The sequence below is a fragment of the Pipistrellus hanaki genome, assembly GCF_964339955.1.
Source record: "Pipistrellus hanaki genome assembly, chromosome: 17".
Taxonomy (NCBI): Eukaryota; Metazoa; Chordata; class Mammalia; order Chiroptera; family Vespertilionidae; genus Pipistrellus; species Pipistrellus hanaki.
The window spans coordinates 16,734,083-16,760,829 of NC_140519.1; the positions used below are offsets into that span (position 1 = coordinate 16,734,083).

The 26,747-nt window shown below is 42.7% G+C and overlaps 1 protein-coding gene across 4 annotated transcripts in view; it reads left to right on the forward strand.

Moving 5' to 3' along the window:
• SLCO5A1 (solute carrier organic anion transporter family member 5A1) overlaps positions 1-26,747 on the forward strand; it is a 100,236-nt gene that overhangs the window by 56,408 nt on the left and 17,081 nt on the right. For all 4 annotated transcript variants that reach the window (XR_014793155.1, XR_014793156.1, XM_084864356.1 and 1 more), the window contains 2 exons: positions 21,676-21,874; positions 26,009-26,168. Coding sequence is in view for 2 of the 4 variants with exons in the window: in XM_084864356.1 (XP_084720482.1) it covers positions 21,676-21,874; positions 26,009-26,168 (359 nt within the window). In the remaining 2 variants the exon portion in view is untranslated. The remainder of the gene's footprint in view (positions 1-21,675; positions 21,875-26,008; positions 26,169-26,747) is intronic.

A 26,747-nucleotide genomic window follows, 5' to 3' on the forward strand; every position in this document is an offset into this window, starting at 1 on the left:
TACTAAATAATGAAACATATGCTTAGACATTATTAGATGTTGAAAGAATGTTCTTTTGCAACCTGAACCATCTCACAATGGGCCACAGAAGATTTGCTTTGCTGCCAGGCTCAAATTCCCATTTTGGCCAGAGGTAGAACATTTGGATTTGTTACTGTTAGACTGATTGGCTTTCAAGCTAATAGTTAATTTTTTCAAGTCATTATATTGGAAATTTTTTCTATATCTTTATTTAAAAAATATTTTTATTGATTTCATAGAGGAAGGGACGGGGAGAAAGAAATAAAAACATCAGTGATGCAAGAGAATCGTTGATCGGCTGCCTCCTGTACACCCCACACTGAGAATTGAGTCTGCAACCCTGGCATGTGCCTTCACTGGGAATTGAACCTTGACCTCCTGGTTTACAGATTAATGATCAATCCCTGAGCCACGTCAGCCAGGCCTATATCTCTCTTTGCAATTAAGATAAATATCACTTACGTTGATTTTCTGATTTAATAAATATTTAGAAACATTATAGGTGCATACTTCTCTAACCAATGCAAGGAGCAATTTCTATATAATTGTTTTATATAGAGTAGTTCAACATTGTTTTGTAACATCTTCCTTAAATTTGTTCAAAATATCTTCCATGTAAATATCAAAACCCTTTGGAAATGCAATTGAGCTTGGTGGAATCATTCAATAATGAAGCAGATAAGACCCTATGAAATGTCTATATCCTTTGATAAGATTTCCCAACAGAACATCTGTATTCATGACATTACAAGTTTCTTTCTCTTTCTTTCTTTTTTTTTTTTTTTAAATATATTTTATTGATTTTTTACAGAGAGGAAGGGAGAGAGAGAGTTAGAAACGTCGGTGAGAGAGAAACATTGACCAGCTGCCTCTTGCATACCCCCTACCGGGGATGTGCCCACAACCAATGTACATGCCCTTGACCGGAACCGAACCTGGGACCTTTCAGTCTGCAGACCGATGCTCTACCACTGAGCCAAACCGGCTTCGGCTACAAGTTTCTTTTGATTCCTATTTCAGCCTTGCTCTCAGAGTTAGTTATTTATATAATCAATGGGTTGGTAGTTGTAGTTAAAAGATGTACGGATTTTATATATGTTTATAAGCAAACTGTCAATTTGTACTTAAAACTTACGTTTATTTGAACAGAGTCATTGACATTAGCTTTGCTGAGCAAAGCACTCTGCACATTAATGAAAGATTTTTAGGGAGAATTTAAAAAAATATTTAAGAAAACAACTTTATAGGTTGCTTCAAGTGTTGCAAAAGCATCAGGTGCATTTTCAGTGCTGACAACAACAGATGTCTTATTTGTCTTCAGAGCAGTTTTCTGAGAATCTTGGAACAAGGTGCCAGTGGAAATTTGTGTTACTATAAACTATCTGACCCTAGCTGATTTGGTTCTGTGGATAGAGCACCAGCCCTCGGACTGAAGGATCCAGGGTTTGATTCCTGTCACAGGCAGGTGCCTGGGTTGCAAGCTTGATCCCCAGTTGGAGTGCATGCGGGAGGCAACCAATCGATGTGTCTCTGTCTGTCATTGATATTTCTCTCTCTCTCTCTGTCTCCCCTCCTTCCTTCCACTCCCTTTACAAATCAATGGGAAAATATTCTTGGGTAAGGATTCACTACAACAACAAAAGCAACACAAAAAAACTGTCTGCCCTGCGGCGAGTTTTGCTCTATGCTGTGCGCTCTTGCCTGTCTGGGGATACTGTGTCCATTCCCCGAATTCACCGAGTGGTTACTGAGCGCCTACCACTTAGCAAACCACTTTGAAACCCGTTATGGAGCGTATGAAGATGAATGAAAGAATTTTAACAGAGGAAATAAGATAGGACAAATAGTGTGGACTGGCTTCCTATTACAGAGAGTTCGGAGTCCCTTGTGGAGGACTTTTAAGACCAGCCAGTAATTAATAGAAAACATGGAAACTAATTTTTTAAAAGAAAGATGCTGCCATCCTGTTAGTTTCAGCAGGATTATTATTGTGTGGAGTTCTGTTTAATTGAGTAGATATTCATATATTGTGATTTTTTTTTTTTAGTGCCTTGCTATATGCTGCTGTCCTAGGAAGCATACTGAAATTGCCCGAAACCAGCGATTTTCCACCTTTTTCATCTCACAGTATACATAAACCAATTACTAAAATTCTGCAGCACACACACAAAAAATACGTTTTTTTGCTGACCAGACAAAAAAAAAGGCATAATTTGTATTAATTCACAGCAGTCAGCTTCTGTGTTTTCTGTTGTCATTTTTTAATAGGGAAAATAGGTCAGTGGCTCTGAATACATAGTCAGGTATTGTGTGTTTTAAACATTCTTGTGGCACACCAGTGTGCCTCTTGCAACACACTGGTTGAAAATCACTGCCCTAAACAATTGAGCACCCATCCTTTTTTTTTGGGGGGGGGGGCAGGTGGAGGGAATGAAAGAGATGATGCAGTGCTTCTCAGTCACCTTTTCTTTTGCTTCATAATGCTGTTCATATGTCTTTAAAAACACCAACTTCCCAAATTTCATTTGCTTATCTGTCTAAGCAGATTGGACCTGTTCACATCTCAAATCCTTTTTTTTTTTGAGGGATGTAATAAGTATATAAAATATTGGCTATCAGAAATACATACATTACATACATACACACATTTTTTTGCACATATATACACATTTACGGACATACCACTGTATGTGGTTAACACATTTCACTCCTTTTTTATTGAAGATTTGCATTTGTTTTACGAGACAGTGTAACTAACTGAAAAACTTAAGCAGGATTTAAGAGACCAGGTTTCAGCTTTAGAAGGAACAATGGGTTTGGAATTCAGGTAGCAGATTTCTCACCTTAGACCTGAAAGAACTCTGGCTTGGAAATCAGATTTGTGTCCTGGCTCTGCTCTGGTAGCTTGGTGATATCGGCCATGTGTCTTATTTTTCTTAATGTGTAATTTTATGGAAAACAGGGATGAATAGGAACCCGTCTCGTGGGATAAGACTAAGTGGAAGTACTTTAAGACTTAAGGCACTCTACACATTTGTCATGATGATCATATAGTCATTTCCTGTCCCCCAAATCTCTCTCCTTATCTGCATAAGCAGATATAATATCCTTTCACAGAGCTGTTTTATTGCTCAAATAATTGGTGTGAATATGCTTTGCAAAAACTAGAAAGGTATATTTCCTTCATGTGAGCTTAGGTTGTCGCTGCTAATTTTGGTTAAAGTTGAAGTCGGCTTGCTCTCACATTTAACCTTTAGTCACAGTATTTATTTCTGGGTGTGTATCTCATGCATGATTCAAGATAATAATAGGTAAGATTATTTGAAAGGAATTCTGAGGAGTTTCTTGCTGCTTTAGGTGGAAAATTAGTCTAAACACTTCCCATTCTGAAAGAAATAGAATTTGGGAGAATTAACTATAAAGCGAGTCTCTATTAATAAAAAATGTTTTTCCTTTTACTTTTACAATAAAACTGAGCACTCATTCCCAGGGAAAACAAGTAGCTTAAATGGTTGGGAAAAAGTCACACAGAGAAAATAACTACCCTTTGTAATTTAAGCAAGTGCTTATGGGAGTGTTAGCCTCATGTGGATATAGATAAAGCATTAGATGTAGATTCAGAAAACTTTAGATCTAGGCCTTGCTTCAGACCAGCCATTGTTAGCCAGTGGCTAGCAAGCCATTGATCCTTGTTAAGTCAAGTCTAGCATCTTTTCAGAGTCTCAGGTGTTCTTTGTGTGTGCATTTTTTCCCCTCTCTCTTTTAAAAAATTATTGAGTTCAGAGAGGAAAGGGGAGGGAGAGAGATAGAAGCATCAGTGATGAGAGAGAATCATTGATTGGCTGCCTCCTGCATGCTCCACACTGGGGATCAAGCCCACAACCCAGTCATGTGCCCTGCCTGATAATTGAACTGCGACCTTCTGGTGTTCAACCACTGAATCACACTGGCTAGGCTGTATATATACATATAAAATTTTTTTTCCTCATCTATAATATGAGGGAGTTGAAGAGATGATCTCTGTGTTAATTTAGAGTTACATTGTGCATATTTTTGAGAATATTAGAGACTCAAAGTAAGGAGGTCTAAGCAAAATAGATGATTATTTGTCCTTCACAAAAAGTCTGTAATTGGGCAGCACAGGGCTGTTTCTGCTCCATCATGGACTCTTGTCCTCATGGTCCAATGGAGAGGTCCAGCAGGTTCCATGGACCTTTTGCATTCCAAGCAGCAGGATGATAGAAGGAAGAAAGGCATGAATGGGTGTTCTACTTTTGCTTACATCCCATTGGCCAGACCTTACCACACGGCCACATATAGTTGCATGGATTTCTGGGAAATGTAGTCTGCATTTCACGTGGCCATAAACCAGGTTCTTACTCTAGAATAGGGGTGTTGGGCCAAATTTAGCTTGCTGCTGCTTATTATAAATCAAATATTATTGAAACAATTATGCCCATTTGTTTACACAACTCCATGACTACATTAGCACTACAACAGCAGTTGCAACAGGCATTGTCTGGCCCACAAAGTGGAAAATATTTACAATCTGGCCATTTATTAAAAAAAAAAAAAAAATCTAGTCCACTCCTGCTCTAGAAGAAAGAAGAGTAGTCATCAGGGGATAAGTGACAATCTCTGGCACAGTACCCTTCCAGATTCTGACTTTAGGATAACAAACAAACAAATACAAAATCCAAACAATTTTCTTATGATGGAATAATTTTGAAAATGTTAATAAACACTAGCACACGTGTTGCTAAATACTAAGCCACAAAGTTATTTCTTGCTTGAACAGGTTGAAACCTGAACTGTGCCTGTAAGATAGTCTTTTTTAGTCTGTCTGTTTCCCAATGTGGCCAATGTGATGTAAGCAAAAGTAGAACACCCAAATGGTTGCTTTTGGTTCAGCCCGGTTGTCGAAGCAGTGTTTCCCTAACTTCTGACATATGTGTACCCCTTCTATAATTTTCATAACGCTGAGTACCCCTTGTACTCATGAGAACATAGAATTAGGCGCAGCTAAGCACGGTGCAGTGCATGTCCCCACCAAACTCCGGTGTAACGTGTACCCCCACCAAACTCTTCCCGTACCCCTGGGGGTACGCGTACCACACTTTGGGAAACACTGGTCTAAGGCATCAGCTACTCCCTCAGTATTCAGCATGTGTCTTCCTTTTGGTGACGTCTTTCCCTAAGTTCTTAAGCTTTTCTGGCTTAAGCTATCTCCTTCAGAGAAGGAGGTTAATTAGTTTTTAATTTTCTTCTACTTATAAAATGTTCTGACCTTTAATACTCTTGGCTCTCAGTAAGCAAGGGTGGGAAGCGTCTGGTCTGAGGGCTTTATAAGGCCCTTGAAATCATTTGGTCTGGCCCTGGCAATGCATTAGGGGTGAGTTAATTACATGTTTGACCAAATATAACAGGCTGATTCTTAAGTTGATAATTTTGTACGGCCTGCGAATGATGTTATAGATATCCAAATGGCCCTTGGCCCCTTCTTTAATGAGTAGATGAAGACAGTGTGTAATAGGGGTGTATTTTATCTCCTGTGCAAGCTTCACTACCTTTTTTCTTTTTTTCTTTTTTTTCTTTTCTTTTTTTAAAATATATTTTATTGATTTTTGTACAGAGAGGAAGGGAGAGAGATAGAGAGTTAGAAACATCAATGAGAGTTCACTACCTTTTTTCCAACTTTTTGCTCAAATGGCCACTTGTCATTGAGACCTAACCCGGCATTCCTCCTTTAACAATGCCACTCCTCTCCCAGCACTCCTGCTTTTCCTTGCGGGATTGAAGAATTTTCTCTGGAATGTTTTTCACCTTCAAACAGTCAGTACAATTTTCCTAGTCATTGGTTTATTTATTGTCTGTTTCTCCCCAGTAGATTGTAAATTCAATGTGGGTATGAATTTTTATCATTTCCCTTCACCATGTAGTTCCAGAGTCTAATACAGGGCCCAAAACACAGTAATTTCTCAATAAATGTTTTCTACTAAGTTAAATATATGTTCTAAAAATTGTGTATCTTTATAAGTTTTTTGGAAGTTCTACTTAACAACAAACTTGTAAATAACACAAAGTGAACTTTAGCTCAATTATAAAAAATGATCTCAAAATGTAAGAGCTAAAATTATAATACTCTTAGAAATAAATGTGGGCATAAATCTTTGTGACCTTGGATTAGACAATACAACCAATACAAAAAAACAAAAAAACAAAACAAAAAAAACCCTTGGATTTCATCAAAATTAAAACTTTAGTACATCAAAGGACACCATCAAAGAAGTAAAAAACCCACAACCACCGCAGAATGGGAGAAAATGTTTGCAAAAGATGTTTCTAATAAGAAACTTACATCTAGATTATATAAAGAATTCTTACAACCCAATAATAAACAAATACTCCAATTAAGAAATGGGCAGAGGATCTGAATAGACATTTCTCTGAAGAGGATATACAGTGGTCACTTGAAGAGATGCTCAGCCTCATTAGATATTAAGGAAATGCAAACTGAAACCACATTGAGGTGCCACTTCCCACCCTCATGGATGACTATAACCAGATACTATCTGTGATAATAAGTGCTGGCAAAGACATGGAGAAGTTGGAACCCTCACACTCTGCTGGTAGGAATGTCAAATGATGCAGCTGCTTTGGAAAAAACAGTTTGGCCCTTCCTTAAGCATAGAGTTGCCATACGATCCAGACATTCCACCTCTATCTCGGCATATAGCTAAGAGAAATGAACACACGTCTTCGTTGAAAACTTGTACATGCATGTTCATAGCAATGTTACTTTATAATAGCCCCAATGAAAACAGCTCAAATGTCCATAAACTGATGAATGGATAAATAAAAGGTGGTAATCAGTATAATGGGTTATTACTTGGGCATAAATAGGAAGGAAGCTTCAATGCGTTCTACAACATGGATGAACCTTGAAAACACTGTGTTACATGACAAGCCCTTAGAGGTATTACATGACTCAATTTATATGAAATGTCTAGAACAGGCAAGTCTGTAGAGACTAGAAATAGATTGCAGGGGTCTTCAAACTACGGCCCGCGGGCCACATGCGGCCTGCAGAGGAGTCTGATCCGGCCCGCCAGGTTTTTTGGGCAGTGAGCGCAACCGAGGTGTTACAGTAGGAATTAGTAGTTCATATAGTCCGGCCCTCCAGCTCTCTGAGGGACCGTGATCTGGCCCCCACTTTAAAAAGTTTGAGGACCCCTGGATTAGTGGTTGTCTAGACCTGAGGGAGGGTGTTGAGAGGAAATGGGTGTGATACCTGTGAATACAGGGGTTTTCCAGGCGTGTTGAAAATGCTCTAAAGGTGATTGTGGTGATGGTTGCTTATCTGTGCATATACTAAAAAATTGAATTGCACACTTATTTAAGTAGGTGAATTGTGTGATATGTGACTTATAGCTCAATCAAGCTGTCAATTAAAAAAAAAAGAAACATATTCTATTAGCGAGTTGACTATTTTATTAAGTGGCTGCTCTGGTCCTTGCTATAAATTTGGAAGGATTAACCAGGTTTTTAATGAGCAAAATTTCCACCTGGCCCTTCTGGGGCAACACCATTCTAAGCAGTACAGGTTAGGTGTGTAGATGTTTGTACCAAAATTCCAACAACCCCCCCCCCCCCCCCAATACATCGTTGTAAACATCTGTTTCCTTCTCTCAGTGGGGAGGATATCTGTGGGGCTTTTTGGGCTCAGCTATTAGTGGACGGCATGACGCTGTCTCAATGGGAGATGAGAAAGCTTGTGAGCTGCTGGGTTTGGACAACAATGGAAAGGGGAGAAGTTGAAAACTGCTGACAGAAAATGGATCTCGCCCAATGGGCCTCCAAAAAGGGTTTTGCACTTGGCACTGGCCACGTCTGTAGGAAACCAAGACCTGTAACTCAATACCCAGGTCTTCGTTTGCAACTTATTTTGTTCACTGAAAACATTAATAAGCTCCCATTATTCTCCTATAAAATTTCCTCTGCAAGGGTCCCATGCCCTCTCTGTCAGCAACTTGCTTAAAGCTCTTGCGGTTTCACCTTGTTTCCCACGGCCAGTGCAAACGGAAGCCAACACTCTGGTTTTTGCATTTCATCACTGCGTTGCTGTGCCCTCTGTGGTCCTGCCGCCCGGATGCAGAAACCTCTTGTAGGTTTCTAAGCCGCCAAAGAGGGAATATTGATTTGGTTTTTGGATTCTTTGCATGACACAGCTCGGCAGTTGCGTCTCCGGTAGTATTTCAGCCGGAGCTCTGCAGGAACCTGAAATGAAAAGTGTGGTTGTTTGCTCTATTGAATGCACCTTTTTATTACCTTTCCTTCGGTGATGCCCAGACCTTGACTCTTGGAGGCTGAGGTTCTCAGATTTCTCTCTCCCACCGCACAGTGCCTCCCTGTGTTGGCAGAGTTGAAGATAGTGTTATTCTGGTTGAGTGAGACCCATTTGCCCAAGGAGGAATGAAATGTGAGTTTCAGATTGCGATCTCCAGGCTGAAGAGAGGGTGGCTAAGGTTTGAGAAGTGTGTAATTCCTCTGAAAGCCCTGATGGGTGATCTCTGCAAGGCCGGACTAGCGGTTTCGCAGCTCGCTCGCGCTCTCTCTCTCTCTCTCTCTCTCTCTCTCTCTCTCTCTCTCTCTCTCTCTCTCTCTCTCTCCTCCCCCCCCCCCCCCTTAGTGCCCATGGTCCCTCTGAGCCACCCTGTGGTTGTCAGGGGGACTTCACAGGGGAGGTGTGCCTGGGAGTCTTCTGGCACTGTGCCTGCTCTGAAACTAGAGAGGGGCACGGCTTAAGACGGGCTGTCTGCAGCAACAGCCCGGGGTGAGGCTAGCTGCCCAGCCAGCTCATCTGCTTCCGGAGAATTCCTCAAGGAACTCCCTGCACATTCTCCTTAAGGGCCCGGAGGCTTCTCTTGGGGCCCTGGGAGCTGTGACGATGGAATAGGCTGCCTCTCCTAATCCGGTCCATGTTCTAGACGTTGCTATGCCTCCTTTGCAGCTTGACTTAGTGTTATGCTGTGCAATAATATGGACTTGAAGAAATAGTCTGTTCGCTGTCTTCAAACAGCCAGTGAATTATTAAAAAGCTACCATAAATGACTTCTAATGCTACACCTCCTTCATTGTTTGTGAAGGCATTTCTGAGATATAGGAAAGAGAAAAAGATATGCTGTATTTTTGCAACACTTTGTGGGTCTATGTATTGTTAGTGAAAGTGTATACTTACTATGCTGCCTATTCCCAGACCATTACATTTTTCTAGCTTCAAGGTTTGAATTTTTATAATAGTCTCTTCTTCTATTTCCCTCTGGCAGTAATTGATATTCATTTCCTACAAGAAAATGTTTTAAAGGGAAAGTGGGAGCGTAACAGGGTAAAATAATTTACCCGGGCGACAGGAAAATGTCGATTTTGTATCATTAGATTAGAAGCTTAGTCTTCAGAAAAGTGAACCAAACATGAGTTTGTTGCCCTGCTCTGCCACTTGTTCAGTTCCCTCATCTGGGAAGTGGAGAGAATGCTATGCTCTTCCCACTCGAAGACATCATCCATTGTGAGATGCACTATAATTTTGAATTATGATGAGAGAAAAAAAATGCTTTTAATTAGATTATGACAGAGTGGAGACATTATTTTTTTTTCAGGTGGCATTTAAAATTTTTTTTTTTTAAATCTTTATTATTCAGATTATTACAATTGTTCCTACTTTTCCCCCCATAGCTCCCCTCCACCCGGTTCCCACCCCAGCCTCTGTCCTTACCACTGTCCTCATCCATAGGTGTACGATTTTTGTCCAGTCTCTTCCCACACCCCTTACACCCCTTTCCCTCTGAGAATTGTCAGTCCACTCCCTTTCTATGCCCTGATTCTGTTATATTCACCAGTTTATTCTGTTCATCAGATTTTTTATTCACTTGATTTTTAGATTCACTTGTTGATAGATATGTATTTGTTGTTCATAATTTAAAAAAATATATATTTTATTGATTTTTTTTACAGAGAGGAAGAGAGAGGAATAGAGAGTTAGAAACATCGATGAGAGAGAATCATCGGTCAGCTGCCTCCCGCACAGCCCCTACTGGGGATGTGCCCACAACTAAGTTACATGCCCTTGACTGGAATCGAACCTGGGACCTTTCAGTCCACAGGCCAACGCTCTATCCACTGAGCCAAACCGGTTTCGGCTGTTGTTCATAATTTTTATCTTCATCATCTTTTTTTAAAAAAATATATTTTATTGATTTTTTACAGAGAGGAAGAGAGAGGGATAGAGAGTCAGAAACATAGATGAGAGAGAAACATCGATCAGCTGCCTCGTGCACACCCCATACTGGAGATGTGCCTGCAACCAAGGTACATGCCCCCAACTGGAATTGAACCTAGGACCTTTCAGTCCACAGGCCGAAGCTCTATCCACTGAGCCAAACCAGTTTCGACTTCATCTTCTTAAAGAATACCTTTCAGCATTTCATATAATACTGGGTTGGTGGTGATGAACTCCTTTAGCTTTTTCTTATCTGTGAAGCTCTTTATCTGCCCTTCAAATCTGAATTATGGCTGTGCTAGGTAGAATAATCTTGGTTGTAGGTTCTTGCTATTCATCACCTTAAATATTTTTTGCCACTCCCTTCTGGCCTGCATAGTTTCTGTTGAGAAATCAACATACAATCATATGGGTACTCCCTTGTAGGTAATTAAATGTTTTTCTCTTGCTGCTTTTAATATTCTCTCTTTGTCTTTTGCTCTTGGCATTTTAATTATGATGTATCTTGGTGTGGTCCTCTTTGGATTCCTTTTGTTTGAGGTTCTGTGTGCTTCCTGGACTTTTAAGTCTATTTCTTTCACCAGGTGGGGGAAGTTTTCTGTCATTATTTTTTCAAATAGGTTTTCAATATCTGTTCTTTTGGCACTCCCATAATTCTGATGTTGGTATGCTTGATGTTGTCCCAGAGGCTCCTTACACTATCTTCATATTTGTGGATTCTTTTTCCTTTTTTGGTTGGGTGTTTTTTGCTTCTTTGAATTTTAAATCTTTGACTTAATTCTTGTGATCCTCTAATCTGCTGTTGGATCTCTGTATATTATTCTTTATTTCAGTCAGTGTATGCTTAATTTCTAGTTGGTCCTTTTTTATATCCTCAAGGGTCTCACTAAATTTATCAGCGGTTTCTAGAAGATTCTTGAAAAACCTTATAACCGTGGTTTTAAACTCTATATTCAGTAGTTTGCTTTCTTCCATTTCTGTCATTTGTGACCTGTTTTTTTGTCTCTACATTTTGGCTGCTTCCCTATGTTGATAGAGTGGCTTTGTGTGCTAGGTGTCCTATAGGGCCCAGTGGCTCAGCCTCCCCAATTACCTGAGGTGGACACTCTTGGTGCACCCCTTTGTGGGCTGTGTGCACAGTCTTGTTGTAGTTAAGCCTTGATTGTTGTTGGTATCACTGGGAGGAATTGACCCCCCCCCCCCCCCCAGGCCAATTGGCTGTGAGGCTCAGCTGTATCTATGATGGGAGAACTTCTATGCTGGAGACACCCTTATGAGGCAAGACTTGCTTCAGCGGGGCTTTGGTGCTCACTGAGCTGCCCATTGAGTGTGTCCCTTATGGATCGGAGGAGTTGTAATCTGAATGGTCCCACTCTGACCACTGGGTACACTGGCTCTTGGATCTCCAAGAAGGTGCTAATTTAGCCTCTGCCTGAGGACATCCAGCAGGAGCTACAGAGAGATTTGCAGATTCCTTTTTGTTTGGGGTTTGGAGGTGCCCAGATGAGACCCATCTGTGAAGCAATGCAAGCTTCTTTGGGGCCTTGGGCCTTCTTTTGGAAGTTCTGGGGCTCTCTGACTCAGCTGCAGTTTGTTAGGTAATTTTAGATTGCAAAGAGCCAAGCCATTCATACACAAAAGCCTCTGTGTACAACTTAGGTGGGGTGGGATCTCAGGGAATCAACAGGGTGGAGCAAACAGCTATGGCTGACCTTCAGTCCTGCCTTAAGAGGCCCCCAGGTCTCAGTGTCCCGCGGTAATCATTGCAAGCACCTCAGAGAGAAAGCTACCCTTGAGTTCTGCCTGCTGCCAGACAATCCAGTTTCTCTCTGTATGAGTCTGGGTCCCCAGAGTCTCACCTGGAATTGGAGTTCAGAGCAGTCAGGAGCTTTTGTCTCCCTCCTGATTGAGAAAGACAACCATGTTCTCTGTTGCCAGCCCTTTGTGTGCGAGTGCCTTTGTACCTCCACACTCCACTTCTGCACCTCCTCTGAGTTTCAGTGTGTCTCTCTCTTCCCTTATAGTTGTAGAATTTCCACTCAGCCAGCCTTCCTGTGGTTCTGAATGATGTCTGTTTTGTCTTTTAGTTGTAGTTTTGAAGTGGTTGTGCGAGGCAGCAAGTTCAGGTGTTCACCTATGCCTCCATCTTGGTTTCTCCCTGAGACAGTTAATTGTAGGACACATTCTGATTTCAGAGCAACTCAAAGTCCTTACAAGTTTGAGAATTAAATCAGATACTATATGCAGAGTAGTTATCACACCATCTGGCATATCCTCAACATCTGTGTGTGGGGGTGTGCAAGAGAGATAGAGGGAAAGAGGAAGGAAGGGAGTGAGAGAATATTCACTCATATTCTCTCCCCTTCCAGTACCTAGCCACCTTCCCCAAAAGAGGCAGCAAAACTTGAAAGTCATAGCGGCTTACAATGATATTTCTTAGTGATTCATAGTCTTGGGTTGGCAAGTCATCTATTTTCAGCTTCATGAAGGAAAACTTTGGATTGGAATACAGAGCAAGGGTCAGTGAATTTAGAGAAAAGATCATGAGGACAGCTAAGAATCTGAGAATCATTCCATGTGAACTTAACTCACACTCTGCACCATGGTGATTTCACGACCGAGTGGAAGCGTCGGGGGACTACAGACATCACACACTTTGCCACCTTTAGTAGGTTGGCTGTCAAGCTTTTGCTAATAATGTTCAATTCAGAACTTTGATAACAGTGATATTTTTCCAGGCACCAATCTAGCTATTTAGTGCCTGCCAGTTTTAAATGGATTTTAGCAAGCTTTCACCCCAAATTAGATCTTCCAATATTCTGTTTATAAAATGAGATATAGCCCAGTTCAAGGAATATGTGAAGACCAAAATGAATAAGTTGTTTGAAGATTTTATGCAGTAAATTATATCATTCAGCCCTACATTTACCAAGTCCTGGCAAGTGCTCAAAAGGTATGAAGAATAAAGATAACATCCCTACTGTGTACGGAACATTACGGTCTATCAGGAAAGACAGAGAAGTAAACACGACGCAGACCCCATGACAAGGTTGGCTCTGGGACCCACGAGCACACTGTTGTTTTGTTAATGATAGCAACAGCTGTCAGCACAGTTTTTCCCTGGACTTAAAACAGTCTTTCATTTTTATTTTTATTTTTTTGGTTTTGTTTTTCCCCTTGTTTTCCTCACTTTTCTCCATAAAACATTCTTAATAATGAGAGAGTCACCCAAATTTCCCCACCTCTTCTTCAGTCGAAGATTTTTCTTTGCTCCAAATCATGCAGTAAGCATGGGTATGTTTTATGGGTTCATTGAAGCACATAATGTCTATTGACAAAAATTGGAGTGAAGAGGAAAAAGTCCTCCATTAGCTTTAATATTTGGCAATTCACTGAATATCATTTTTCATAAAGACTTCTGGGCTCCATGCAACCACTCTTTACAAAGGCGAGCAATAGCGTGACTCCGGGGTAATATGTTCAATGAGTGTTATAATAATGCAAGACATAAAAGAAAGAACGGAAGTCGGACAATTGACAGGTCAATTTGCTTTGATAAATAGAAAATATTTCCAACTGGAAAGCAGACTTTTTAGGAATTAATGCAGCAACGAGTTCTTTAGATTCAGATATGTACACACAGTAGCTAAATAGCTAACAGAGGTTAATGTGTTTAAGGCTCATAGTAGCTAAATATCAAATAGGAGTTTGCATATTAAAGAACATAGGGGTCTATGTTAGACCATTAGTTATAGCTTCATTCAATTCTATAGATTAAATAGTGTATTGAAATTTGCCTAATTATAATTATGCTATACACTGAGTGGCCAGATTATTATGATCTATGAACACATAATAATCTGGCCACTCAGTGTATATTCTATATAATAAAAGGCTAATATGCAAATTGTCCGCTCGACCAGGAGTTTGACCAGCAGACAGGCTGGCCAATCGCCCATGTCTACTCCCCCTGGCCACGCTGGCCAGACCTCAGCCATGCACAAATTCATGCACCAGGCCTCTAATATATCTACATATATCTATATATCTATATAGCTACATATCTATATATCTACATATCTATAACAATATATCTATATATCTGTATCTATATCTATATCTATATATCTATATCTATATCTATATCTATCATCTATATCTATATCTATACTGAGTGGCCAGATTATTATGCATTCAGAGATCATTATAATCTGGCCACTCAGTGTAGTTCTTTGTGCAAATGTTAAACTCAATATTAGGCAGAGACTACTGATGTTCATGCTTGTTATGATGATTGCTGACATTTACTGAGTGTGTCCTATGGGTCAGACACTGTTTTGAGTGCTTCATATGTCTTGCCTTGTTTAATCCTAATAACCCCATGAGGAAGACACTAGTCTTGCTCATATTTTACAAATGAGAAAACCCAAGGCTGAGGATGCTCAGAAACATGCAGCTTGGTGGTGGCAGAGGTGAGTTTCAAACTCAGGGAATCTGTCTACACCACCCGTGCTCTGAGCTGGATGTGTCTTTTAGAAAAATTGTGGAGCTGCATTAGCTTCTTTCCTCGGACACCTGTATTTTAGGTGGGTGCCAGGCTTAGTCCAGGCGTTCCCATTTTTCTGAGCCTGGTTCCCATCCTCTCTCCCTCATACTCTAGCAGAAGTGTCCCTGGGTATTTTCCTGTAGTTGCCTCTCCCATGTGTAGGCCATAGAGGGCATGGAGAGCAGAAGGTTGGGGACTGCAGAACCTGGAAGGGAGGTGGATCAGACGCAGAAGCTCAGAGGAGTGAAGGCAGTAGAGGGTGGGCTGGCTGGCTGGGGCCTGGGAGCAGAGGGAAGGGAAGGAGAGTACTGGTTAGTGAGGTGAATTTGAGTGAGACAGCTTCTGCCTGGAGAGCCCATCGCACATCACTATTTCCCTCTCTTCACGAGGGGGAGGGAGCCTTGGGGTGGGTCTAGATTAGGGGTGTCGAACTCAATCAGAGAAGGGGCCAAAATCTAAAATCCAGCCTAAATCGCGGGCCGAATGGTTTACTGAACAGTCATAAACTGACAATGTCATAAACTGACAGCGGAGTGCAGTGATGACAGCGTGGTGCGGGCCACATTGCAAGGCCTGGCGGGCTGGATTTGGCCCGCGGGCCTTGTGTTTGACACATGTGGTCTAGATAGTGGGGTGGAAGGTGGGGGAAGTGACTCCCAGCCCCACACTACCAGAGCTGCTTCCCCCCTGAGGCAGGGCCCTGAGACGCTCTACTATCTTACCCCACCCCCTTGCTCCCCAGCCCCAAGTCTTCCCCCTTCATCCTGTAGGCCATGAACTCGAACAGGAAGCCTGTGAGTCTCTCACTCCAGCAGGGGATCTGAGCCAGGTAGGGATTAGTGTGAGTGAGCCGTCAGAAGCCTTCTGTTTTGATGGTGTGGTGAGACTTAGATGACAGGAGGCATCAGGAGAAGACTTTAATGGGTGTTTAGTCTGTTTGATGTAACCCCATATTTACTGATGACAAATGTCCTATTTTTAAGAGCTGAGTACTAATTAGGATGCATCGTTGAAGTAATGATACTGCGTGTAGGCTCTGACTCAGCGATGGGCGTGGAGGTGTGTTTTGTTGTTGTCCTGGGGGCCTGGCACAGTGCCCGTGACTGTTCCATTGACACAGGGATTGTATCAGTGCACCATCTTCCTTCTAAAGGTAAAGCTTTGCCCGCCTGATCGTGTGGACAGCATGTGCCCCGTTCCTTGGTGAGGAGGAGACTTTGGTAACCAGCTCCTCTAAGCCCAGGCAGGACTCTGGTCAGTTTCCCAGGGGCGGGGTCCCGGACCCGCTGAGTCCAGGAGGCTGCTGCGGTGACATGGACAGAGATGGGAACCAGAGACCCCAGGTTTTGTTCAGAGCTCCCCTTTCTTGTGGGCACTCTTGGTCAAGTCACCTCTCCGAGCTTTCAGTGTCCTCCTCTGTGCAAAGCCGTGATGGATCCTACAAAATCGGGACTGTGGTGAGGATGACAAGATGAACACTGGTTGCCAGGCAGAGCTCATATGTTCGATACAGCTAACACCCCGCGTCTGCTTTCGGTGGGTGGTTGGATGCTCCAGAAGCAAGCTTGCCCACGCGCATGTGCACTGGCGCAGCTGCAGGCTTCTGGAGTCCGGTGTCATCGGGATGGCCACGCTCCCCGCGTGCCTAGCCCACAGCTTTCCTACTGCATGCTCTCTTCTTCACTCCTGCGGCGGTTATCTCAGGCTCCCTTCCCTGTAGGAGTTTCTTTTATTTTTAATTGTACAGAAACACACACACACACACACACACACACACACACACACACACAGAGAGAGAGAGAGAGAGAGAGAGAGAGAGAGAGAGAGAGAGAGAAACCAAAGCTATAAGAAACCAAATCGACAGCATGCTATCAGTTCTTAAAGGAAAAAAATCTGGAAGGAAATACGTAAGTAGTGGATTTTTGTTCCTTCATCCTTTCCTATGTTTTTCAGATGGTTGGTCGCAACATATATTGCACCATGTCTCCACAGTAATGGGAGAATAATGAAACAGCAAAACTACTGCCCACCCACCCAGAGACTTCTCACCCCCTCTCCTCCCCCTTGCCTCTCCCCCATCTCATTCCCAGGGCAGAGGCAGGGATCTCGCTCCATCCCGGCTGATCTGGTCACTTGTACTTGGAATCCCACATTCTCCTCACTTCTCAAGGATCTGGGGGGATGGTCGAGGGGTTGTGGCGGACCTCACACTCCTGTAAACAGGGCGCTCCCAGCATTGGGGAGCGTGTAGCCCACAGGGTCTGCAGCCTGCTCCTTCTCCTGGAGCCTGAGGCCAGCGCCCCACGGATGCTGCGCACCAGCCCCAAAGCCCTCAGTTCACAGAGAAATATGAATGGACTACAACAGAAAATGGTATGGGAACCGTGGGAATCAGCAGTTTTGCACAGGAAGCTTCGGGAGGGGTTGTTTACTGCAGTCTGCCTGAAATTGGGACAGCATTGAGCAAACCAGACGAGTTTGGTGCTTTGGAAAGTGTGAAAGCTGCTGGTGAACCCCCTTTATTCTCCTCTGGCAGGAGACGTGACTGAAGTTAACGCAGCTCTCACAGAAAACCCAGGACTTGTCAGCAGGTGGGGTGATGAGGATGGTTGGCTGACCAAGATGACACAGAGTCACCCTTCAGAGTAGATGAGCCAGTGAGAGAAGAAGCACGTGAGAAATACGTAAACTCTACCGAGGAGTGAAAAGGGAACCCCCTGAATAGAGTAGTATGAAATAACTTGATCTGGCATAGTTGGCATAGGTGCTGGATAGAAGATTTCAAATAGCAACTTTTAGTAGTACCGGTGGGAAAAGAAACTATGTGCTGTTGGAAGAAAACACCCCTTAGCTTTTTAATGATTGCAAATAAACAGGATATGCATCGTTCCCACAATACCCTACGATTTTTAGGCAAGACTACTACAGTTCTAAAATTAAAAATTCCTGAAATCATCCATGGTACCATGTAGTTATATAAATTATGAATTTCAAGGATAACATATTATCTTAACGTATTAAGATATCCTATAGCTTACGCCTTATATAACATTGTAACTTGCTTAAATCAGTCTCTGGATTTGGGTCAAAATACTTCATGATATTTCCCCTGGAACTAACTGTCTGCGGAGAATAGTGTTGTTAGTTGTTACAGTTAGTTGCTAGATGACGAACAATACTATCTTCACTTAGCAATACACTGAGTTTTCTGGTGCTACTTTTTATACAGTGAAGTAGGGGCCTTGGAGGAAAACAAGAAAGTTTAATAACAAAACATTAAATTCTTCATTAAAAAAAAAAAATCAAATCTTGCATTGTTATGAAGTCACCTTTTTGCTCTGCATTCTCCTTCCCACTTTTTTCTTCTTCTCTCTCTTTTTTTTTTTTTATCAGCTCTCTGTGTTCAATATGCTTTAGCCCTCTGCAGGTCTTAGCATCAGACAAGACTCTTCACTCCACCGGTGGACCCAGGGCCCCCTCTTTTCCTTTCAGCCAGAGCTCTGGGAGGCAGTGCCGAGGCCGGTCTCCTGACCCTCATGGCTGACTGCTCTACCCCTTGCAGTCCGGCTTCTGCCTTCACGGTGCCCTGAACCTTGTTCTTGCCAAGATGTGTCTCCAGGGGTGTAGTTGTCTCAGTTCAGTGCCTTTCCTCCCGGACTTCTCCGAGCACTTGGCACTCTTCACTCTCTCCCTGAAGCTCTCTTTCCTGGTTTCTGAGGCACAGCTGTAAGGGCAATGACTGCAGTGCATTGTGTACGAGATACGGTGTACTGTGCTGCACAGAGTGCCAGCGGTCTTCATTTCCACGTGGAAAGGAGATCCCCAGGATGAAGTGAAGAGGCTGATGAGGAAGCGTATGCTTATGTGTGATCACATGGCAACGAAAGGTGGAGTGAGGATTTGAATTCCAATCTTTCTGAATCCAAAGCCAAAGCTCCCTGCCCCCTCCTCACCCCCCCATCATTCCTAGATTTCCTCTCCCCCACCAGGGCTGCTCATTTTCAGTGTCCTATGTGGGATCATCTGTTTATGATCCCCATTTTTAAAATTTTTTAAAAATTTATTTTATTAAGCCAAAACCGATTTGGCTCAATGGATAGAGCGTCGGCTTGGGGACTGACGGGTCCCGGGTTCGATTCCGGTCAGGGGCATGTACCTTGGTTGCGGGCATATCCCCGGGGGGGGGGGGGGGTGCAAGAGGCAGCTGATCGATGACTCTCTCTCATCGATGTTTCTAACTCTCTATCTCTCTCCCTTCCTCTCTGTACAAAATCAATAAAAAATATATATTTAAATTTTTTTTATTTTATTAAGGTATTATATGTGTACATATCTTACCATGCCCTTTCCCCAACTCCCATACATGCCCCCCCCCCCCCCCCAGAGTTTTGCATGCATTGGTTATGCTTATATGCACGCATACAAGTCCTTTGGTTGATCTCTTATCTCCACCATATCTCCCTCCCCTCCCCGCTGTAATTCGACAGTCTGTTGCTTTACTGTCTCTGTATCTATCTTTTTGTTCATCAGTTTATAATGTTCTCTATTACCCATAAATGAGTGAGATATGATCCCCATTAACACTGGTGCTCTCCGGGGCTCTGGCTTTGGCCCTTCCGGTTTTGTGTAGTCTTGTTGGGACATCCTGCCTGCGCCATGAAGTCCCCCACAGGTGTTATTGTCACAAATTCCCCCGGCCAGGTCTTTCTGAGCTAAGACCCATGTGCCACGGTGGGAGGCATTTCTAGCCGCTTGTCGCACAGGCTGGGCCGTGCTTTCTCTGTCCCTGTCCTTTACCGCACCATCTGATCATGGCTCTCTCCAGTCACTCTCCTGGCCACCCCTCTGCTCTAGTTCTGACTCCATCTAAGCCGTCGTCCATCTCAGGGCCAGGCATTATCTTTGTAGCACATACCCTCCTCCTGCCAGACCCCAGCACAGAATTCTCTGAGGTGTCTCACTGCCCAGAGGTGAGTTCATGACCCTCTCATGGTCTCGCTCTGCCTTCCCTCTCCTCCCCGTGTCCCACCACTTCCCGGCAGCCTACAATCCCAGCTTGTGTGGCTTGTGCTCAATCCTCAATTCTATCCCATGCCTCTGCACATGTTCATTAGTGTAGGATGGTCTCTCTGTGCTGGTGTATTGGACGGATTCTGTCTCATCTTTCAAATTTCAAAGGTTCGATCTCATCAGTCAAGTGTCGGCTCAAATACTGCCACTTCCGTGGAGCCCTCCTGGATTTCTCCCAGGGGAAACTCAGACGTTTCCTCTCCTGTGCTCTCCCTGCCCTTTATAGAATTCCTTTAATGTGTTCTGAATTTTTTTTTTTGTTTGGTCCTCTTTTAGACTGTAAGGTTCTTGGTGCAGGCACTGTGACCATCTAAAAATACTTTTATTGCGAAATAGAATGCATTGAGAAGTGCATTCAACAAAGTTTAGAGATAAGGAATAGTTATGAAGTGATCACGTGTGCACCTGTTCCCCAGGTCAGGGAATGGAGGATTTCAGTGCCCGAGGAGCACCCTGTCTCCTCTCTGGACCCCGCCCATCCCTCCACTACCTTAGCTTTTATGATAATTACTTCCAGGGTTTCCTTCATATTATAGTTGTACTACCAGTCCATGCATTTCTAAATGTATCATTTCATTGTAGCTGTTCCTGCACTTTATATACAAATTTGCAATCACACATACATTCTGTTGTGTTTTTGCTGCTTTCATTCAACAGTGTGTTTGTACCGTTCACCCACACAGTTATGTGCAGTTAGGCTTCTGACTTGTCCTGCTGCGGGGTGGCGTTCCATGGTGTGCATTCACTGCACACTGTGTAGCTGGTAACGGACATCTGGTTTATTTCCAGTTTTTGGCTGTTGCGTTTCCTCAGATCTCTCGTACACTTCTTTCGGTCCCCGTGTGTGCCGGTTTGTTCAGGGTGTAGATCTAGGAATGGAATTGTTTGTCAAAGGGTGTGCATATCCTCAACTCGACCAGGTAAAGGCCAGGCTGTTTTTCAAGTCCGTGTCACTGTTTGCATCTCACCACAGAGTGCCCACTGCTCCGTGTCTTTCCCTGATCATGGGAGTCAGACTTTGAAATTGTGATGGCGTAATTGGTGGGGAGCAGTACCTCAGGTGACTTAAACTCCTATTTCCCTCTTACTAATGAGGCAGAGCCCCTGTGTTTATGAGGAACCCGGATTTCCTCTTTAGTGAAGAAATTTTCTTACTTTTCTAATGGATTGCATGTTTTTATTTTATTGCTTGATAAAAGTTTTTGTTTTTTTAATATTCTGAAAAGGAATCTTTTGTTGGTTTGAATGTGTTGAAAATAAATTATACTATAAAACCACACACTTTGAAGGTTTATTAATTACAGTAGTTTTTAAAGTAATTTTTTCTTTTAAAATAATGACAATTGATATACAATATTGTATTTTCAGGTGTACAATATAGTGATTAGACCTTTTTATAACTTATGAAGTGATCACCCTGAAAATCTAATACACACTCACCTATTATAGTTATTATAATATTGGCTATATTCTCTATGCTAAACAGTATCATTTCACTGTTTAGCATAGAGAATAACAGTCACACCTCGTTGACTGTTATTATAACTGCCAATTTTGATTATAGTATTTTTATTCTTTACCTTACTACTAATAAGTAAATAGAAACAGTATTTAGAAAACAAATAGTTTGTAAGGGGTGTGTATGTGGGGTGGAGTTGGAGAAGAGTCTAGGTGGGGTACATGGTGATAAAAAATAGAGAGCCAGAAGGAAAACAGTAGCATTAATTACTCCAAGTTAACCTTGTCCTTCCCTTCTCTCCAGGTGTCATCATTGTTCCTAGCGCTGGGGTTGGCATTGTCCTGGGAGGCTACATCATAAAGAAATTGAAACTTGGTGCAAGAGAATCTGCAAAACTAGCAATGATCTGCAGTGGCGTGTCTCTACTGTGCTTTTCAACCCTGTTCATCGTGGGCTGTGAGAGCATTAACCTCGGAGGCATCAACATCCCTTACACAACGGGGTGGGTATCCTGGGAGAGCCGTTTTATGTCATGATTGTGATGGTCATGTGCCCTGCCTCCCTCTGATACAAGACTGAAAAAATTCTATTCTGAGTTGTTCACACCGAGAATAGAAGCTTGGTTTAAAATTTCTTTCAATTTATTTAAAGAAGGGCTTTCTGGTGAATTTCGGGGTTCTCAGTTAGGGATGGAGGTGGGTGAATAGAGGAAAATGGAAGCACCCAGGGATACAGTCTCTTTCTCCTTCAGATCTCCAACGAGTCCCATGGTTTTCAGCTACACACTCCCTTCGCCCCCTGTCCTCCCTGCCCCATCGGCTGACTTTGAGCTTGGAGCCTCGTGGAGGTTCCATGGGGCAGGCTGGCTGCTCTCCAAGGAGGCATCTGCCTACTTCACACCCGTCCATGTGCTCTTTCCATTTCTCTTTGCTAGTGTTTTCTTTTTCATCTTACTTTTACTGCATCCGCAGAAGGAATGGAAAGCAGACTGACTTCATGTCTTACTTGCTTTTACGCTGCAAGTTGCCTCAAGCCTTTTTAAAGGCCTAGCTTAATACCGCCAATCCTGAATCAACCGAGTCCAGACTCTCAAAAATGCTGTAACTGTGCTGATTGGCTTCGTTACAAATGTGTGAGCCCGATCTTAGCAGGCCCTCATCTTTGCTGAGCAGTCCATTTCCTTGGCTCTAGTCAGCTTCCTTTCCTATGCCCCATGATGCTTTTCCATTAAATGTTTTCCATTAAATGTTTTCCCTTCAGTTGTGTTGAATCTCACCCTAATCTTGTTTTTTGGATGGGACAACCTAGGAGTCTGCATTTTTGAGTAAACAGATATCCTAAGAATGAACTCCTTGAATTTCTCTCTCCTCTCCCTTCAAACTTCTTTGTCAAAAATTGTAATCTTTTCAAAGGCAAGTAGTGGTGCCATCATTTTTTAACTGCGTGACCTTGTAAGAATTTACCTGATATTGTTGAGTGCTGGTTTCCTCATGTATAAAATTGGTGATAATATGAATCATACCTGGTTATAAGCATGGTTGAAGTAAAACACATATGGTTGAAAATGAAAATACTGTACCTCAGAGGAAAGAAAATAAAAAAGTTGATTTCTCTTTCTCCCACCCCCAATTTCTAATTTGCAGCATTCAAATATTTCAAACAAATGTTTGCAGCTTTGATTTTGAGGATTATATGAAGGAAAGGCTCTGGTATGTCCCAGCACAGTGTCTAGCACTAAGTGTGCACTAGAAAAGCTAGTTTTGTCTCTACTCCCATCCCTTCTAGGTGATGCAAAGCCATTCCTCTTCATTGGAGGATGACTGTCTAGCTTCGATCTCTGCTCAGGGATCTTACCCATAATGCTGCTGAAACTAGTAAGGACTTGATGTAAACAAACATCTGAATTACCCAAATCCATGAGTTCTGGTACCCTTCTCCTTTAATTGTAATCAACAGAAAAGCTTGATTAGCAGTGTTCTTTAGGTCTTGTCTTGGTATTAAGTGACACAGTGTGGGTTTGTGATTTGAGAGCTGTACTGACCTTATGGCAGAGGTTTTTACTTACATGAAACCACAACCTGTTTCATTATTGTATATGACTTTAAATAAACATTGATCCTTGAGTGATTGGTTTAATATGGTTGTGTAACAAGCGTGGTCTTGCTTTCCTGTTTGGTTATCTTCCTATGGCTGTCTTTCTTGAACCTCAGCGATTGTGGGGCATGTCATTACACCTGTCTTAGTTTCCCATTCTTTAAAGAGGTTGTGCTGGCTGATTTCAGAGACCTACGCCCTCTCTCTAGTTCTTTCCTGCCAGGAATTTTATAGTAAGACAGCACATGTGACTCTCAAGCTGGCAGTTTGAACCATGCGGTTAGTTATAAGGCATTTATTAGTGAGGCCTGGTTCCTCGCTTGGAATGAATACTCCCATTGACTCTGAGTGAACATGAGCCTTTTGTTTGGAAGGCTGACTTGTCAGAAGTGCGTTCCCTTATTGGGAAGGTCCCTTTGCCCAGGGGTAAGTGCGGCGTGCTGCCGCCCTGGTGCATTTTATGACCCCGCGATGGGTTCACTTCAGGTGAAGGAGAGGTTGCTCAGTGTTACGCAGGGTTAACCACTTGCACCATAATTATAATTGTGATTGTTAAAAGTAATTTTTTAAGATCAGCACAGTACAAAGTGGATTAACTGTGTCGGCATCTTTGCTCTTCTGTGCCAGTGTGGCCTTTTCCTCTCATGACTTTTTCAGGAATGCCCACTTCTTTTTATTGCTATTTAAATTTGCCTTCCTTTTTTTAAAAAAAAAATATATTTTATTGATTTTTTACAAAGAGGAAGAGAGAGGGATAGAAAGTTAGAAACATCGCTGAGAGAGAATCATCAATCAGCTGCCTCTTGCACACCCCCTACTGGGGATGTGCCCACAACTAAGGTACATTCCCTTGACCGGAATCAAACCCGGGACCTTTCAGTCCACAGGTCGACGCCCCATCCACTGAGCCAAACCAGTTTCGGCTTCCTTTTTTATTCTCTTGAGGTTTTTCATATTGTATCGTTTATTGGTACCAGACACCATGATCCCCTGAGAAAAGCAAGCACACGCAAGGGTGACACAGGACTGTGCCTTCCTGTCGCCGCTGTGTTTTGAGCATCTGTTGATGGTATCTTTAGATTCTTTCCTTCTGAGTGGACCCGCCCATAAAGGAGAGGTGTAAGAGTCTGTGGCTGTCCTAAATGAATACAAGGCACGCTATTAATAAGAAATTCCTTGTAACATCTAAATAGCAATAATAATAACCACACTGTCTGGCTTTGAAGCCTGTGAGTTTCAGTGACTAAGTGTGCAGGCATATAAAAGCTGTTTTATTTGGTCACGCTTGTGATTAAGTTATTGAGGAGCTAGTGAAGACAATAGTAATGCACACAGAATACTTTTCACGTGATACCAGTTGGCATAGGACTACTCGGCTTAGTAGGGCATCGCTTGGCCTCTCTGGACCTCTGCTGTATCACCTGTAGCATGTGGTGGTAGGTCTAGAACAGGGTCTCCCAGCCTTCGCACTATTGAGATTGGAGCCAGTTGATTCTCCGTTGTGGGGGAGGGGCTGCTCTGTATATTGTGGAATATTTAGTAGCGTCCCAGCCTCTACCACTAGATGCCAATAGCATCCCCTCAGTTGTGACCAATACAAATGGGGGCAGGTTTCTCCCTGTGGAGAACTGCTGCTCTAAAAATCACATTGTTAAAAATCACATTTTAAATATAAATTTTAAAATTGTATGATCTAGGAGTTTGTGAACATGATACTATTAAAGTTGTATGTAAAATTTTTCAGTGAAGTGACATTAATGAAGAACAGGGTTTATTTGACTTTTGCCTTTTTGAAGGATTTTTTGTTCTTTATTGATTAAGGTTTTACATATGTGTCCTTATCCCCCCATTGTCCCCTCCACCCCCGACTCATGCCCTCACCCCCCTGGTGTCTGTGTCCATTGGTTGGGCTTATATGCATTCCTGAGGAAGGGACTGCTCCATCCTTCTTCTCAGATCATTGGAATCAAACTAGTGATGTGATTCCTCACCTTTGAATAATCACTTCCTTTTGACTTCCCAGAGTCCTATGGCCTTCTTTGATAATTTATTCTAGAACAATGAAAGTTTTTTTTTTTTTTTTTTTTTTTTTGCCAAAGGAGCCTGTGTTGACAACTGTGATGGATGGATTCCATGTTTATGCCCTCATAATGATGTTATTGATTTGGCCCCCAAAAGTAATTCCTCCATTTTACAGTTAAAGGGATCAAGGCCCAGATTTGTTGGCGTGGAATGAAGCGTCCATGGTTAGCACTGCTGAGCCCAGATGTTGCGAACAGGTGCATAGCACCGAGGTGGAGGGTAGAAGTGAGGCAGGATGGATAATTTGATACAAAAGTATTGAACCTGTGGTACCAGAAAATGGTAACATTTTCCTTTTATGTTTTGTTTTAAAGCTATAACAATAATGATCAACAGGGCCGTAGCTTTGATTTAATACGACTGTTTTCTCTAAAATGGGCAAATGACTGAATCTCAAGCACTTCCCTGTCAGCTTTATTTTGGTAAACGTTGTTCACAATCTGCCCATTTTCTCCCTCAGCCCCTCTCTCACCATGCCGCACAGGAACCTGACCGGAAGCTGCAACGTTAACTGTGGTTGTAAGATACACGAGTACGAGCCCGTCTGTGGATCGGATGGAATTACGTACTTCAACCCCTGCCTGGCAGGCTGCGTGAATAGTGGCAATCTCAGCACTGGGGTGAGTCTGTGTCACACATTCCTGTCCTGTGGTTAATCTGACATCCCGGGAAAAGGATGTGCTAGAAGTCAGAGACAAACACATGACTTCAGTCTCCACTTTTCAAGAAACTTCAAATAACCTACAAAACACCCCTGACACGAACCCTGAGGAGAGAAAATGATGCAATGCGTTATCCCCCCTCCCCCCCCCACCCCCATTGGCATGTCTGGGGATAGCCCTTTGCTTCCACATCAGCTCTCTTCTGCTTTGCATTTGCTGCCAACCCAGTGCAACTTGATGAGGTTGAGTGCTGGGCCTCTGACAGGGCCCCTGCACTCAACCTCGTTCCTCTGACAGGGCCCCTGTGATGGATTTGAAGGTCAAGATGACCACACTGGCTCTGACAGGAGAGGACAGGAATGTACCTCCCTGCTGAGAGTCAGTGAGGATGAGCAGTGGCATTTTTCATAGATTATTGGTCCCCCCCCCTCCGCCCCCCACAGAGTAAAGATATTTCTGTCAGTTCAAGAATAGGCTATTTTGAGAATTCCCTTCCCTGTGAATTATAAATAGGCTGTGATACTGTGGGGAAAGGTT